This window comes from Lolium rigidum, chromosome 5 (genome assembly GCF_022539505.1).
Source record: "Lolium rigidum isolate FL_2022 chromosome 5, APGP_CSIRO_Lrig_0.1, whole genome shotgun sequence".
In the NCBI taxonomy this organism is placed as follows: Eukaryota; Viridiplantae; Streptophyta; class Magnoliopsida; order Poales; family Poaceae; genus Lolium; species Lolium rigidum.
This window is the reverse complement of record NC_061512.1, coordinates 171127722-171144231: the sequence shown is the minus strand read 5'-3', so window position 1 is coordinate 171144231 and position 16510 is coordinate 171127722. Positions and strand designations below refer to the sequence as shown.

Genomic DNA, 16510 nt, shown 5'->3' with positions numbered 1-16510 from the left:
AACTTTCTCGTCACTCGTCCCAGTGTCAATGCGAGGCATGAACCCACTATCGAGCATAAGTACTCCCTCTTGGAGTTAAAAGCATCTACTTGGCCAGAGCATCTACTAATAACGGAGAGCATGCAAGATCATAAACAACACATGAATAACTTTGATAATCAACATAACAAGTATTCTCTATTCATCGGATCCCAACAAACGCAACATATAGAATTACATATAGATGATCTTGATCATGATAGGCAGCTCACAAGATCCGACAATGATAGCACAATGGGGAGAAGACAACCATCTAGCTACTGCTATGGACCCATAGTCCAGGGGTAGACTACTCACTCATCACTCCGGAGGCGACCATGGCGGTGTAGAGTCCTCCGGGAGATGATTCCCCTCTCCGGCGAGGGTGCCGGAGGCGATCTCCAGGATCCCCCGAGATGGGATCGGCGGCGACGGCGTCTCGGCAATGTTTTCCGTATCGTGGCTCTCGGTATCGGGGGTTTCGTCACGGAGGCTATTTGTAGGCGGAAGGGCAAGTCAAGAGGCGGCACGGGGGGCCCACACCACGGGGCCGCGCGGCCAAGGGGGCCGCGCCGCCCTAGGGTTTGGCTCCCCCGTGGCCCCTCTTCGTCTCGTCTTCGGTCTTCCGGAAGCTTCGTGAGAAAATAGGCCTCCGGGCTTTTATTTCGTCCAATTCCGAGAATATTTCTTTACTAGGATTTCTGAAACCAAAAACAGCGAGAAAACAGAATCGGCACTTCGGCATCTTGTTAATAGGTTAGTTCCGGAAAATGCACGAATATGACATAAAGTGTGCATAAAACATGTAGATAACATCAATAATGTGGCATGGAACACAAGAAATTATCGATACGTTGGAGACGTATCACCCGGCGCCGCCGTGTTCGGCCCGTGCCGCCGTGCCGCCATGGGCACGCCGCGGTGCTCGCTCCGAGTGCGTGTGCCTTCTTCTCTCTCTCGTCTTCTCTACCTCCTCTCCTTCCTCCGGATGCCTTGGCATCCACCTTGTTGTGCTGCCGTCTGCTACGCCGATGTGCTCGCGCCACCTTGCTCTGGTACTGCCTTGATGTGCTAGTTGCTGCTGCCTACATGCGCCATGAATTCTAGCTGTTGTGCTTGTGCTATTGCCATGCGTATGCTGCTGTGTGCTACTGCTATCTCTGTGTTCTAGCTTGTGCTGCTCTACTTGACTATCAGTGCATGCTTCTGTGCTTCCTAACTACTTCTGTTCATGTTGTATCCCTGTTGTGGCCCTCCTGTAATTGCTCATGAGCATCCATTGATGCTCATGGCCTACTGGCTTGCTCCAGATATGACTACTGCCACTAGGGTATTCTGTGTGTGTATAATCTTGGCCTTGGCTTGATCATGATGCATGATCCTTGCATTATGCAAGTGCCAGTGCCCCTGTGTGATGCTCATTGATTTGTAATTCATGGGAATGTTCTATTGAGCATGACTGTTGGCTAGACAGCTCCATCCCTTGTTAGTGTGCTTCTGCATACAATTATATTTCATATATTTGATTATCTGTGATGCAATGGTTGGTTACTTTGTGGCTTTGGATGATCCTGTGATTATCAGAGCTTCCTGTTGGTTTATAAATTTGTATTAATTCATTTCAAATGGTGATGTTGCTTGTGGATCCAGCTCCTCACCAAGTACTGGTGGTTGATGTTGCTTGTGAAAGCAATACTGGTGGTTGATTGAAGGATTTGATACCTCTGGATGCATCTGTGTGTGTGTTGTTTTATTTATCTATGCTTGTCAGTGAAGCTTGGCTTCCTATTTCTGACAACAGATATGATCTACCTGATGCAGTAGTGACTGGGTGCATCTTATGCACTATCTGGATGGAAACCAACATGTGTTGGCACCTCCTGTGATGTATGAACTCCTTGGAGTGATGATATGCTTTTCTTATGGCTTTTCTGTGTGGCTAGGTAGTTGTTGTGACCCTAGCAATGCTTGGTGTGCTAGTAAAGGTTGCTCCTACCTCTTCTGTATGCTACTGTGTAATATTACTGGTAGTCATTCAAGGGCTTCCAGTATATTTGATGTTGACAAACATGAATAGACACTTGATAGTCTATCAGTCTGATGGTGAAGTGGTCATAGGTGCTAGGTGAATCTGGCTAGCTAGATAGGATCTTCCCTTGTTGGATTTCTTTGATTATGCCACTGGTTTGGCATAACCAATGTTCCCTGGGTTGGTTTTCCTCCTGGCTTTCCCTATGTTTGCTTGCACCAAATGGCTAGACAGCCAGATGATGACACAAACAGGGTTTCCTACCCTTTTGGTGTGCTTGAGATCATGCATGTGCAGTTTATGAACAAAACCCTCTGGTTTGTTCATGATGATATGTATACCTCACTCCATCTCCTAGATTAAAGTGTTGTTGTAGAGGATTTCTTCTGGTTGGATTATGAGCTTGCCCTGCTCCTCCTGGCTTGCTGGTGATGCTTGGTTAATTTCTCGGTGATTGGGAAATAAGTGAGACAGACTCGCGTCGTTCACCTGTTCTTGGTGTTCTTGAGATGTTCTTGCTATCCGGTGACTTACCCCGTCGCTTTGTCGATGAATGAGCTAGGGTTTGGCTCTGAAAAGTCTTTATATGCCTGGCCCTTGCTTCTCTGGTCGACAGCACTGCCTGGCATGTGTTGGTGACTCCTCTTTGTGCTGTGTGTGTGTGCTGCATGCACAAGGCCTGGTGAGCTGCTAGGCTGTGTGTGTGTGTACATGCTTGGTATCTGGCTTGTGTCTTGGCTGAGAGTGGATCAGCTTGGCAGCTTTGGTCATATCCTCCCAATTTCATTTGATTTCTAACCTACCAAGTGGCAATGCCACTTGGCATAATGCTATGTTTGATTTGTGTTTTATGCAGGGATCAAGATGATGCTCTGGATGAAGATCAAGATCCTATTGGCAAGATCTCCATGATGATCATCTTGTGTAGTTTAGGGTAGATCAATCCCTTGTAATTTTCCTTTATTTTCTTTCTTCTATATTGCCAATTTATGTAATGGGTTGTAATAATTCATATTACTATTCTGGATATTGTAAATGACAATGTATTATGTGTGATTATCAATAAAGCTCAAGTTTTTCTCTAATGAGCTTGTCTTCTTATTTGAATTGTTCATAATGTATAATATTTACATTTGACTTGATGAATTTCCTCATAATTGAATTATGGTTATTTATTTAATGGTTGAATTTGAAATTCAAATTCAACTTTGGAGTTGAATTCAATCATGCAACTTAAATTTGAATTCAATCATGCAACTTAAGTTTGTAATGCAATTTCTCTTCTCTCTTCTCCAAAACCCTAATTTAGTTGAGTAGGAACAAGTTTGTCGCACTCTCGAAACCCTAACCCTGTAAGGTGTCGAGAGAGAAACTTTTCCCCTTCGATGCAGTTTTGTTTTAAAAGCGCGAAATTTCCCCAGAATTTACGATGCAATGCACATCCCTTTCTAAAATCTACCCCTCGATCATCTCTAAACCTGGGACATTACATAGTCCTCCGACGCTGGAGGAAGAGAGATCATGTGAGTAGCATCTCAACAGGTGCGGAGTGGCCCCATCGGCCGAAAATAGCAACGGAGATAGATGCCGCCACTTGGGAATCTCCGCTCCAGAAGCTTCGCCGTCTTCTTCGCCACTTCCAGATCCTGCCATTTCCCAATCTTGGTCGCCACCACGGCTACCAAAACGGAGAGGAACAGCAACATCCAGGGGTAGCACCACCACAAACCACCACCTCGTCGAAGAAGAAAGAAAGGTGGCGCATTGCTTTTCCCCCTCGCCTCCACGGCCGGCCAGGAGAAGCAACCGCGCACCGTTGACCACGCCGAACCACCTCTCCCCCTCACCACCATGGCCGGCCAGGAGAAGCTTCACAGTGCAGTTCTTTCTCACTACATGATACGTCTCAAACGTATCTATAATTTCTTATGTTCCATGCTACTTTTATGATGATACTCACATGTTTTATACACATTATATGTCATTATTATTCGTTTTCCGGAACTAACCTATTGACGAGATGCCGAAGGGCCGCTTGTCGTTTTCTCGCTGTTTTTGGTTTCGTAAATCCTAGTAAGGAAATATTCTCGGAATCAGACGAAATCAACGCCCAACATCTTAGAATTCCACGAAGCTTCCAGAACAGCCGGGAAGGACCAGAGGTGGGCCACAGGGGCACCAGATGATAGGGCGGCGCGGCCCGGGGGGGGGGGCGCCCCCCTACTGTGTGGCTGCCCCGTCAGCCCTCCGACTCCGCCTCTTCGCCTATATAAAGGTCCCTGATCTAAATCTTCGAGACGGAAAAGCCACGGTACGAGAAACCTTCCAGAGCCGCCGCCATCGCGAAGCCAAGATCCGGGCGACAGAGTCTCCGTTCCGGCACGCCGTCGGGACGGGAAGTGCCCCGGAAGGCATCTCCATCGACACCACCGCCATCTCCATCAACGCTCGGCTGTCTCCCATGAGGAGGGAGTAGTTCTCCCTCGAGGCTAAGGGCTGTACCGGTAGCTATGTGGTTAATCTCTCTCCTATGTACTTCAATACAATGATCTCATGAGCTGCCTTACATGATTGAGATTCATACGAGTTTTGTATCACTATTCATCTATGTGTTACTCTAGTGATGTTTTTAAAGTACTCTATTCCTCCTTCATGGTGTAACGGTGACAGTGTGTGCATCATGTAAGTACTTGGCGTAGGTTATGATTGTAATCTCTTGTAGATTATGAAGTTAATTATTGCTATGATAGTATTGATGTGATCTATTCCTCCTTCATAGTGTGATGGTGACAGTGTGCATGCTATGTTAGTACTTTGTGTAATTGCAATGATCTATCATGCACTCTAAGGTTATTTAAATACGAACATCGAATGTTGTGGAGCTTGTTAACTCCGGCATTGAGGTGCTCTTGTAGCCCTACGCAATTAGTGGTGTTCATCATCCAACAAGAGAGTGTAGAGTGGTTTTATTATGTGATCAATGTTGAGAGTGTCCACTAGTGAAAGTATGATCCCTAGGCCTTGCTTCTAAGCATCGAAACTCCATTTATTTACTGTTCTGTTGCATGTTTACTCGCTGCCATATTTTATTCAGATTGCTATTACCACTCATATACATCCATACTACTTGTATTTCACTATCTCTTCGCCGAACTAGTGCATCTATACATCTGACAAGTGTATTAGGTGTGTTGGGGACACAAGAGACTTCTTGTATCGTGATTGCAGGGTTGCTTGAGAGGGATATCTTTGACATCTTCCTCCCTGAGTTCGATAAACCTTGGGTGATCCACTTAAGGGAAACTTGCTGTTGTTCTACAAACCTTTGCTCTTGGAGGCCCAACATTGTCTACAAGAATAGAAGCATCCGTAGACATCAAGCACTTTTCTGGCGCCGTTGCCGGGGAGGAAAGGTAAAAGGCACTCATACTCCGGTCCCAGGTAACTAAGTACTTTTCTGTTGCCGTTGTAAGTGCTCGAAGCTATTTCTTTTAGATCCTGCAATTGCATCTTTTTGTTTCTTGTTTTACACTAGTAAGGCATAATGGAAAACATCTGTGAGCTTTTTACACTATTTCCTGAGTCAAGACATGAATGGTTTAATACGAAAATTAAAAAACCTATGGAACCTTATTTGCATGCTAGCAATGATATTAGTATGAACGCTTTAAACACCATTGTTGCTAATGATATAGAAAGTTCTAAGCTTGGGGAGGTTGGTTTTGATGAAAATGATCTCTTTAGCCCTCCGGGTATTGAGGAGAAAGTTTATGTTGATTATGATATGCCTCCTATTTATGATGATTATAATGATAGTGGTCTTTTGGTGCCGCCTACTATGGAGGATAAATTTTATTATGATTATACTATGCCTCCTACACTTGATGAGAATAATAATGATAGCTACTTTGTTGAATTTGCTCCCACTACAACTAATAAAATTGATTATGCTTATGTGAAGAGTAATAATTTTATGCATATAGCTCATGATAAGAATGTTTCAATTGATAGTTATATTGTTGAGTTTGTTCATGATGCTACTGAAATTGAAGATGAAAATCTAACACAGTAAAAAAAGTTCTACACAAAAATGTAGTATGTATCCATTGTTGCCATTATAAGTATCACTTATCATATCTCTGTAAAGTTCTCCATATTTATCTTCATAGATCTACCACAGTTAAGAAAGTATCTATTACAAAAATCTAGAAGATCCGATCTAAGATCCATGAATAAAACTACAGAATATCCATAAGATCCATAACAAAAATCTGCATATCCGATTCAGGAGCTTCAACAAGATCTAACAAAATAAAAAGGGGAAGAGAAATAAAAAATAAAAATAGATCCTCGACGGAGAAAGTCGCGGCCGTGCTAGCTGGCGGCGGCCGTGTCTGTTTCGCGGGAGAAAGCCGCGGCGAGGCGTCCGAGATCTCCAGGCCGGCACGAGGCGACCCACGTTGGATATCCCGCGCGAGGGGCGGCGGCGAGGTGTCCGAGATCCTCGTGCTTGGAGGACGGCCATCGCCGTCCGAGGGAGAGTGGGTCGGGCGGCCCGGCGGTGGAGGAGGGAGAGGGGATTAGCTCGGCGGCGGAGGAAGGAGAGGGGGGGGGGGGGCGACGTCCAGCTCGATCTGGGGCCATTAGGGTTTCAACGGGGATTGCACTAAATTTATACAAACCACTCAAAAGACCACATCGTGATTTGTAAAAAAAAATGCGGGGTTCTTTTTGCAAAATTGCCGGGCGCGAAGCCCTAGCCATACCAGACTGGCGGAATTCAGTCCGGCCGCCATATCACCCGCTTGTTGTTTTTATCGCCAACCTCCACGATGGAAAATATTAGCCAAAAGAACTCGGTTTTGTCGAAAGGACAAGTTTTGGGTAGAATTTGGATATTGCTACGTAACTGAATTTTGAACCGCATGAGTGAGTTGTTGTGATCTGATGTCCCTCTGTCACGTACTGACACGGTTTCGATCTCTGGTCTGATTCTGATATAAAGCGTGGTGGCTAAGCTTTTTTTTTAGAGGAGCGTGGTGGCTAAGCTAAGCTAGCTAGCTACTAGGTGATTACCAGTTCTATGTCGAAGTCGAACTCGGATTACCAGACCGGCACGGTTTCCGATCCATCGGAAATAAAATGCCACCGTCTCACGCGCGTGAATTCTCTCTCACACGCTCCCCAGTCGCAGATCGCAGCCCCTTTCTGCAGCGAGTCGCGAGTCGCGACCAGCTTTTCCCGTCCTCTGTTCAGCGGCGCGCCGGAGCCATGGAGGTCGGCGCCTACCAAGAGCCGTCTGTGCTCGGCCGGAAGCGCGCCTTTGGGGCACGTGAGGCGTCGGACGCGAAGACGGAGGTCTCCATCTTCAGCGCCGTCGGCAACATGGCCGACACGGAGCGCGCGATGAAGCTTCATCTTCTTCAGCAGCGGTTCAAGTCAGAGCTCGTCGCGGTTCAAGCCCTCCGGGACAAGGCCAAGAAGATCAAGCGCAGCAAGATGACGGCCGCGTCTCCTCCTCATAGCCCCGTGATCAACATGGCCGACACGGAGAGCGTGATGAAGGTTCTTCGGCAGCGGTTCAAGTCAGAGCTCGTCGCGGTTCAAGCCCTCCGCGACAAGGCCAAGAAGATCAAGGCCGCGTCTCCTCCTCCTCCCGTGATCAAGCGCAGGAAGATCAAGGCCGCGTCTCCTCCTCCTCCCGTGATCAAGAGCAGGAAGAAGGTGACCCGTGGTGACAGGGGGATGCTGATGGCCGACCTGGAGAAGCTAGCACTGTCGGACCTTCCCCACAGCATCAGGGACCTGCTGGAGAAGCAGAGCCATGCCGTCCGCGACGGCTACATGGAGATGGACATCGCCACTTTCGACGACGACGCCATCATCCAGTTACGGAACCTGCTTGACGAGTTCCTTCCACAGTCGCGGCAAGACGGCAGCATGATGGCCGTAGAAGAAGTCGATATCGTACTATCGTAGGCGGCGCCTCCCCCTTGCCGCCATTCGCGCCGGTGTCTCTGCCGCTCGCCGAGGACGAGGAGGAGGACATCTGCGGCGACGACGAAATCATCGGCGGCAGCCCCTGCTCAAGCAGCATCACCGATTCATCTCAGGCGGAGCGCGACGCCACGCTGCTCATGGCCAGTGCCAAGGAGTCTCTGGCGAGATGCAGGGCGAGGGAGAAGGCCCGTCAGGACGTGCTTCGGACGGAGAGGATGGCCAGGCATATGACCACCGAGACCATACACCCGGCGCTCCTCAACAGTCTCGGCATTGTCGAGTACGACTACCACGGGGCGATCCCCTACACCTTTCTGCCGCGGCTTGGGCTATTCCTCAAGGACGACGGCGATGAGGACTTGAGGAGCAGATTCTTGACGACGGAGAGATTCTTGGCGACTTGGAGGAAGGCGAGATCCGCTTCTGATCTTGCATAGCTAGATACGGGCACTTGATGTGTTGTTCTTGATTCCTTCTTTTTAGTTGAAATGTTCTTTGATGCCTCAAAGAAGGCGTGTAATAAGCTCTGTAATATGTATGCTAAACTCGATTTTTTTTTTTTCGAAATGGGGAGTGAAACCCCGGCTTCTGCATCATGATGATGCACACGGCCTTTTATTAACCAAAAAGTGTGAGTACAAAGTTTAAGACATCTCAGGCATCGCCAAGCGTTGATACAAAAATCAACCAGCGAAAGAAAACAAATAAAAACGGACTACGCCTCATTGTATCCGCCTATTGTGTCGCCAGCCAGCCTGGCACAAGATATCCTGAGCGACCATCTGGAGCCGTGTGCATCCAGTACCCATAGCATCCCGCTGTTCCTCTGGTGACAGAAGAGCCCACAACTGGACCCAATGTGACACCATATGGATAACCTGCAAAAAATGAAAAGAAGGTTTCTTGTTAAAAATAATATCATTCCTCACCCTCCATATAGACCAACATAAGGCAGAAACCCCAATACGGATAAAAGCCTTAGATAGTCTATCTACTCCATTTAACCAATTACCAAACATATTCGTAATATTGGTTGGAGGAGGAAGATTAAAGGTAAAATTAATCGTACGCCATAGTATTTTAGCTAAAGGGCAAGTGATAAACAAGTGTTCAACAGTTTCCTGCTCTCCACAGAAAACACATTTTGTACACCCGTTCCAACGTCTTTTAGCTAAATTATCTTTAGTAAGCAGCACTTTATTGCTCAAGAACCACATAAAAATTTTTATCTTAAGGGGGATTTTAACTTTCCATAAATATTTTCTCAAATAAGGCGTATGGTCATTCATAAGATCCTCATACATAGATTTCACTGTAAATAGACCATTTGTTGTCAAATTCCACACAAATTTATCATTCACATCAGATAAAGTAATCCTCATAAGCTTTCGGCATAACTGTAACCATAGAGTCCATTTGTTTCCCACCAACAACCTTCTAAAACTGATATTTAGAGGTGTTTGGGCTAACACATGAGCTACCGTTACATTTTTGTGATGCACAATATTATATAATGAAGGGTATTGTTGGGCTAGTGAAGTTTTCCCCATCCAAACATCTTCCCAAAAACGAGTACTAACTCCATTTCCTATCTTGAAAGAGCCTCTTGTGAAAAAATCATCCTTAACCCCCATCAACCCCTTCCAAAAAGGGGAGTCTGTGGGTTTAGCTTTTACCTCAGATAAGGTTTTTTGTCTTAAGTATTTATTATGTAGCAATTCTTGCCACACCCCTTCCTCATTTATAAGTTTATCAAGCCACTTACTCAATAAACATCTATTTTTGAGCTCAAGGACCTCAATACCTAGACCCCCTTGATCCTTGGGTCGGCAGACAATATTCCACTTTGTAAGTCTATATTTTCTTTTATTCTCCTCAGATTGCCAAAAGAATCTTGATCTATAGAAATCCAATCTTTTCCTTACCCCAATAGGTATCTCTAGGAAAGATAACATGAACATCGGTAAGCTTGTTAAAACTGAGTTGATAAGAACAAGTCTATCACCATATGATAGTAATTTGCCTTTCCAGCAACCCAGTTTGGTTTCAAACCGGGTCTCCACTGGGTACCAATCAGAATTTCGAAGCTTTCTATAATGTATAGGTATACCTAAATATTTAAAAGGTAATGCACCGGCATCACATCCAAATATCTGTTTATACCGCTCAATCTCATCCTTAGCCTTTCCAAAACCAAAAATTTCGCTCTTATGGAAATTAATTTTGAGACCAGAAAGTTCTTCAAAGAGACATAAAATTAGTTTCATATTCACAGCTTTCTGGAGGTCATGTTCCAAGAAAAGGATAGTATCATCGGCATATTGTAAAATAGAGATTCCCCCTCAACAAGATGAGGAATAAGACCCCCTACTTGATTATCATTTTTTGCTCTCTCAATTATGATAGCCAACATATCCACCACAATATTAAAAAGGATAGGAGATAAGGGATCACCCTGTCTCAAACCCTTTCTTGTCTGGAAATAATGACCAATATCATCATTTACCTTTACCCCGACACTTCCCCCTTGGACATATTGTTGGATCATCTTACACCATTCTGAGTCAAAACCTTTCATTCTCAAAGTCTGTTGTAAAAAGGACCATTTCACTTTATCATACGCTTTTTCAAAGTCAATTTTAAATAAAACCCCATCCAGTTTCTTGTGGTGTAACTCATGAATAGTTTCATGAAGAATGACCACCCCCTCTAAGATATTCCTCCCCGGCATAAAGGCTGATTGTGTAGGTTTGATAATTCTTGGGGCAATCCCAGTTATACGATTAGTGCCTGCTTTGGTAAATATTTTGAAACACACATTCAATAAACATATTGGTCTATATTGTTGTATTTGCACCGCATCCTCTTTCTTTGGTAATAAGGTAATGACACCAAAATTCAGTTTGTAAAGAGGCAAATCCCCATTACTGAACTGATTAAAAAGCGCCATCAAATCATCCTTTATTACAACCCAGAAAAACTGATAAAACTCTGCCGGGAAACCATCAGGCCCCGGAGCTTTATTACGTTCCATCTGAAAAAGTGCCTCATGAACTTCTTCCTCAGAAAAAGGAGCAGTCAAGATCTCATTCTCAACAGTCGATATCTGAGGAATGTCCTGCACCTCCTCCTCTATCAAAGAGATATTGCTTGGACCCGGAGTACCAAATAATTTCTTATAGAATTCTGTAATATAGACCTTCAAATTATCTTCGCCAACGATCGTACCTTCCTGTTGTTCTAACTGAAAAATTTTCTTCTTCCGATGTTTTCCATTTGCAATCAAATGGAAATATTTCGTATTACTCCCCCCTTCTTGAATATGTTTAACTTTAGCTCTTTGCGCCCATTTAGACTCTTCGTCTCTTCTTAACTTATTAATTTTATCATTTGCATCTTTAAGGGTATCTTTCTCCACCCTCGACAAGATATTTGTTTCAGCTTTGACGTCCAGAGAATCAATAATCCCCAAAAGCCTATCCTTCTCTTTCTTATATTGACCACTTTGATTTTTTGCCCAACCTTTAAGAAATCTTCTGATATGTCTTAATTTATTCAGCCATACATCCATCGGATTCAAACCGACTAAAACGGAATTCCATTCTTCCTTAATCATATCAAAAAAACCTTCTTGTCGCAACCAATGCAACTCGAAGGAAAATCTAGGCTTATTCCCCAAATGTGCCTTCACCCCTGAATCAATAAGTATAGGTGTATGATCAGAATCCGCCCTTGTCAATGCCCGCACAGTGACTAAGGGGAACTTCTGTTCCCAAGAAATGGATGCCAGCACCCTATCTAACTTCTCATAAGTTGGTATTTCGCGACGACTCGCCCACGTAAATTGTCTCCCCGATAGAGCAATTTCACGTAAATTCAAATGTTCAATAATAGCGTTAAAGACAAAAGGCCATCTTGCTTTGAAATTATCATTATTTTTTTCTTCTCTCTTTCGAATAATATTGAAATCACCACCTACCAACATAGGTAATGTTTCATCTTCACAAATTCTAACTAGTTCCGCTAAGAACTCAGCTTTATGTGCGTCTTGGGCAGCCCCATAGACTGGCACTAGAATCCATTCGAAACCATCCCTTTTACACTTAATATGCAGTTTTACACAAAAGTCACCAGTGGTAACTTTGAGGACCTCCAAAGTATCCGAATTAACACCAACTAAAATACCTCCAGAGCGTCCATGAGGAGGTAAACAGAACCACGAGTAACTGTATCCAGCAGCAAGTTGATTTAAAAAAGGAATAGAGAAATTAGAGCTTCCTTCTTAGTTCAATATGACCGTTGGAGACCCCGTTGCCACCAAGGCCGGCCGGAAGAAGCTGCAAAACGTGAACCCTAAAAAGGAATACAGTGGTGCCATCTCCTTCCACTCCCTCGCCACCACGGCCGGCCGAGGAGAAGGCAACAGCATCAACACTCCTCCGACTCCAGAACAGACTCCGCAAACTCCACGGTAGGGTCGAAATTCGACCGTGCCCGGGGAATCCACCCTCCCCCGATCCGCAGATCTGAGAGGAAACCAGGCCAGCAGCTCGCCGGCGCCTCCACCATCTCGACGCCGTCCCAGAACACCACGCGAAGACTAGGTCGGGCGCTTCCCGACGCAGCAGAGGAAGACCCCTCCGCCACCGCCACGCCACCGGGGCTTTGCCCGGCGGCGGCGGCGGGAGGAGGGGGTGCGGTGGGGGCTAGGGTTGGGGTCGTGCGGGAGGAGGTTGGGGGCAATCTCGGCTAGAATTAGATGCTGCCATTGATGTATTCAGTATTTTCCATGCTCAAAGAAGGCTGCTTGTAAACTCTGCACCATGTATGGGTAAACGTGATATTTGTATGATTAATTAGGATCTATTTTTTTCCGCAAAAAAATAGATCTCTTTTTTGCTGGCACTACGTAGTACTCTACTTGTTTGCAGTGCGTAGATGTTAATCATGGAATTGGCCCATCTCTGGGAAGGAACGACAGAGACACGGGGTGTCAATTTTCAGTATTTACTGACGGCAGCGAATGCTACTGAGTCGATGTCCCAAAAATGGGTTGTGTTCTTCTAGATTGTCAAGTGCAATCAGCATCCCGGGTCTCCGGACATAATCTTACATTTTAGAATCTTCCACAACTCAGAATCCTCAAAGAAGGCGTGTAAGCTCTGTAATGTGTATGCTAAACGCGATTGAATGCATGATATTATATGATTGATATTTTGATCGTCAGAGCAGCATTGTCATCGTCAGATCTTCCAACAAGACTTCGAGGAAGGGGAGATTCCTGGGTAGAGTTAGAGGCTGCCACTGATGTATTCTTCATGCCTCAAAGTCGGCTTGTATGTATGTGTAAACTTGATTCAATATATCGAATTTGGTTCATTAACTACAACTCTTTATTGTACTACTTGTTTGCAGTGCGTAGATATCATCATCAAATTAAACAACTATTTTCCTTCAAAATTGTAACAAACTGTCCATCTTCAGCTAAGAACTCTGAACATTCTCCGTTCAGCAACTAGTATCTCCACCTGCATTATTACACATCAAATTCGTCTTCCAAAGTATCCCTATGAGAGATTCTCTGTTTTGCTAAAGCAGCAGCAGTACACCTTCTTAACACCTTGCTTTATTCAGCATTTCATCTGGAGAACACTTCACATATTTTACACGCTCTTTCGTTCCATTCAGGTCAACACACATGGCTATATCCGGCTCAGACATTTATTCGAGTAAGCTTTGCCGTTCTTTAGTTCACAAAAAGCAGCACTGCCAGATCTAAAACCAGCTCACTTGCAGCTGCTTACTCAATTCTCACTAAACTTGCCCAGGAAGGATAATATTTCAGTGTTCACTCTCTCGGCCTGCTCCTGCTGGAGGTAGTGGTGTCCTTCGATGATGGCAACCTCAAGGTCTGGAACATTGGACTTCAAACCCCCACTCTCGACGTAGCGCTTGGTTCCAAAGGACTCGAAGCCGGCGTCCTTGTCACCCGCGATGAACTTCGTAGGCACCGTGATCTTCGCGCCATGCCATGGCGCAGTGAGCCTCCAGTTCCTGTGTTCCACATGGATTAGTGTAAAACTAGATCGAATGGAAAGTGTGAAATGAAGTTACGGAATTTACGTGTCCATCATGCGGTAGTAGTTGAGCGGTCCGGTGAAACCAGACTTCTGAAACTTCTCGGCGTACTGGCCTAGTTCTTCGTCAGTCATCCAAGGAAGTGGGGATGATGATGATGCCTCTAAGAAGTCTATGATCTCTACTCCAGGAGGAGCGGTGATGTTGTCTAATTCAATTGAGTAGAACTTCTTTAGGACAGTCGCGACGTCATAGTGGGCAAATGCCTTTTCAGCCCTTCCAGGCTCCTGTGGGCATGATATTGAAATAAATTGGTTATTTTGCAACAGCTATATGGTGGTAAATGCAGACCATGGCTACAAATGCAAGGTAAAAGATATGCCCATCTTGATGACACACTGGGCATGAAGCTGTAATTATTTTCTTTACGAGTTCTTTACAATGTTGTAGGCTTGTAGCAAATGAGAGCCAACCTAATGTTTGCGTCCTGAATATAGAATCTCTAAGCGGGAGTGATGTTTTGGCACATGGGAGCGTATGCTCCCTTTATTTTGAAATACATGTTAGACACATTTTAAAATGTCAAAAAAATGAAACAAAAATTTCGCACATACATCTTCATGTGCTACGCGGTCACAAAGTCGTTTCATGAAAAATCGACATGTCATGTGGCGTGTGTAAAAAAGACAAAATTCGGTGCTGAAACAAAGACTTATCACAAGTTAAAATTTCTCTTTTTCGCTCAGACTACAAAAATTATTATTTTTTCGTGAAACTTGACGAATACACATATATTATGGAGATGTACATGTAAATTTTTTTGTCAAAATTTTTTAACACTTGGAAATAAGTTTTTATGGTAGAGGGATCATACGCACCCGGGTGCCGAATTGAGTTTCTGATCTCTAAGCCTACTATTGATTATAGAATATCATCTAATCCTACTACTGATTATAGTATCTCTAAGTCTTCTAGTGTTTATTTCCCAATATGTTAACAGACGATGCACTGTTCTAATTTTCAGAAAAACAAACAAGATCATAATTTGGATATAGACTATCAGTTAAAACATCAAAGTTTCTTTGTCTATATCCAAAATAAGATTCATCAACCAATTATCCCCCTCGAATCGTCATCTCCTTCAAACTTTACATAAGCACGTTTTCTTCAATTTTTTTACTTATCCAAACCCTGCAGTTGCAAGAACTCCATTTCACACAGCTCATGAACAGTAATTTTAGGCAGAAGATTGGATGCTGAAATCAAATCACAAGACACGGGAGGAAATTATGACAAGGATCACAACTGAAACCTGGAACTGCGAGATGTAGAACCCATCGCCGAGGGCCGCGAAGATCTCCGTCGCCGGGCGAGGGGCACGTGGGAAGTAGGGCACCCCGAGGACGACGACGGCGCGCACCCGGTCCGGCCGGAGCAGGCAGAGATGCCACGCCACCTGCGCTCCCAAGTCGTGGCCCACCACAAACACCTGCGCCGGCGCCGGCGCGCACCAAGTCGGACTCAGTGTCACACTCGGAGTGGCCAAGAAACAAATAAACTAGAAAATGGCGCACCTTGGGGAGGCGGAGGTGGTCGAGGAGCGCGACAGCGTCGCCGACGAGGTGGAGGACGGTGTAGGCGGCGGGGTCCGTGGGGGCAGAGGAGTCACCGTAGCCGCGGAGGTCGGGGGCGAGGGCGCGGAAGCCGCGGGCCGCGAGGGCGGCCATCTGGTGGCGCCACGAGAGCCACAGCTCCGGGAAGCCGTGGAGGAGGAGCACCGCCGGGCCGGCGGCGGGGCCCTGCTCCGCGACGTGGAGGGAGACGCCGTTGACTTCCGCGCTCCAGTGCCTCACCTCGCCGCCTGCGTCGACGGACTCCATGCTTGGGTCGACTCGCCGGGCGACCGTGCGCAGTGCTCTGCTTCTCGTCCTCTTCCTTCTACGCGCGTCCTCTCTCGTTTGTGAAGAAGAAAAGGTTGATTTTACTCCAAATCAAATCTTTGACTCGCCGAGCCAGCGTGCGCGCTCTTCTGCTCTTTCTATGTCTTCTACGCGCGCTTTTCTATACTTATTATGCCAAATATGTACAATCTTTGACTGTAGAATTTCTTTTTTTTAACACGGTAGAATTTCTTGCAATTTTCATTCAACAAAAAAAATCATAATCATAGGAAATAAAATTTCAAAATAAATATCATAATCTAAAACGTGTAAAATAAGCGTAACAAAAACTACATATTATTAGCACCAACCTATCGAACTTTCTCTCCTGGATCGCTCTCGCGCAAGGGCAACTTCGGTGTGCCCGAACCCTAGACTAAAGCACCCACCACAAACCCGTCACGGCGTCCCCACTAGCCGGTGTCGCCATCAGCACCGGCTGCAG

At 45.4% G+C, this 16510-nt stretch overlaps 1 protein-coding gene across 1 annotated transcript; it reads right to left on the bottom strand.

Annotated features, from left to right (window-relative positions):
• Positions 1-13851: 13851 nt before the first annotated feature.
• On the bottom strand, positions 13852-16005 carry LOC124655366 (epoxide hydrolase A-like). Its single transcript, XM_047194274.1, has 4 exons — positions 15700-16005; positions 15438-15614; positions 14171-14412; positions 13852-14101 (listed from the first exon to the last, which is right to left on the bottom strand). The coding sequence occupies exons 1-4, from the start codon at positions 16003-16005 to the stop codon at positions 13852-13854; spliced, it is 975 nt and encodes a 324-aa protein (XP_047050230.1).
• Positions 16006-16510: the final 505 nt, after the last annotated feature.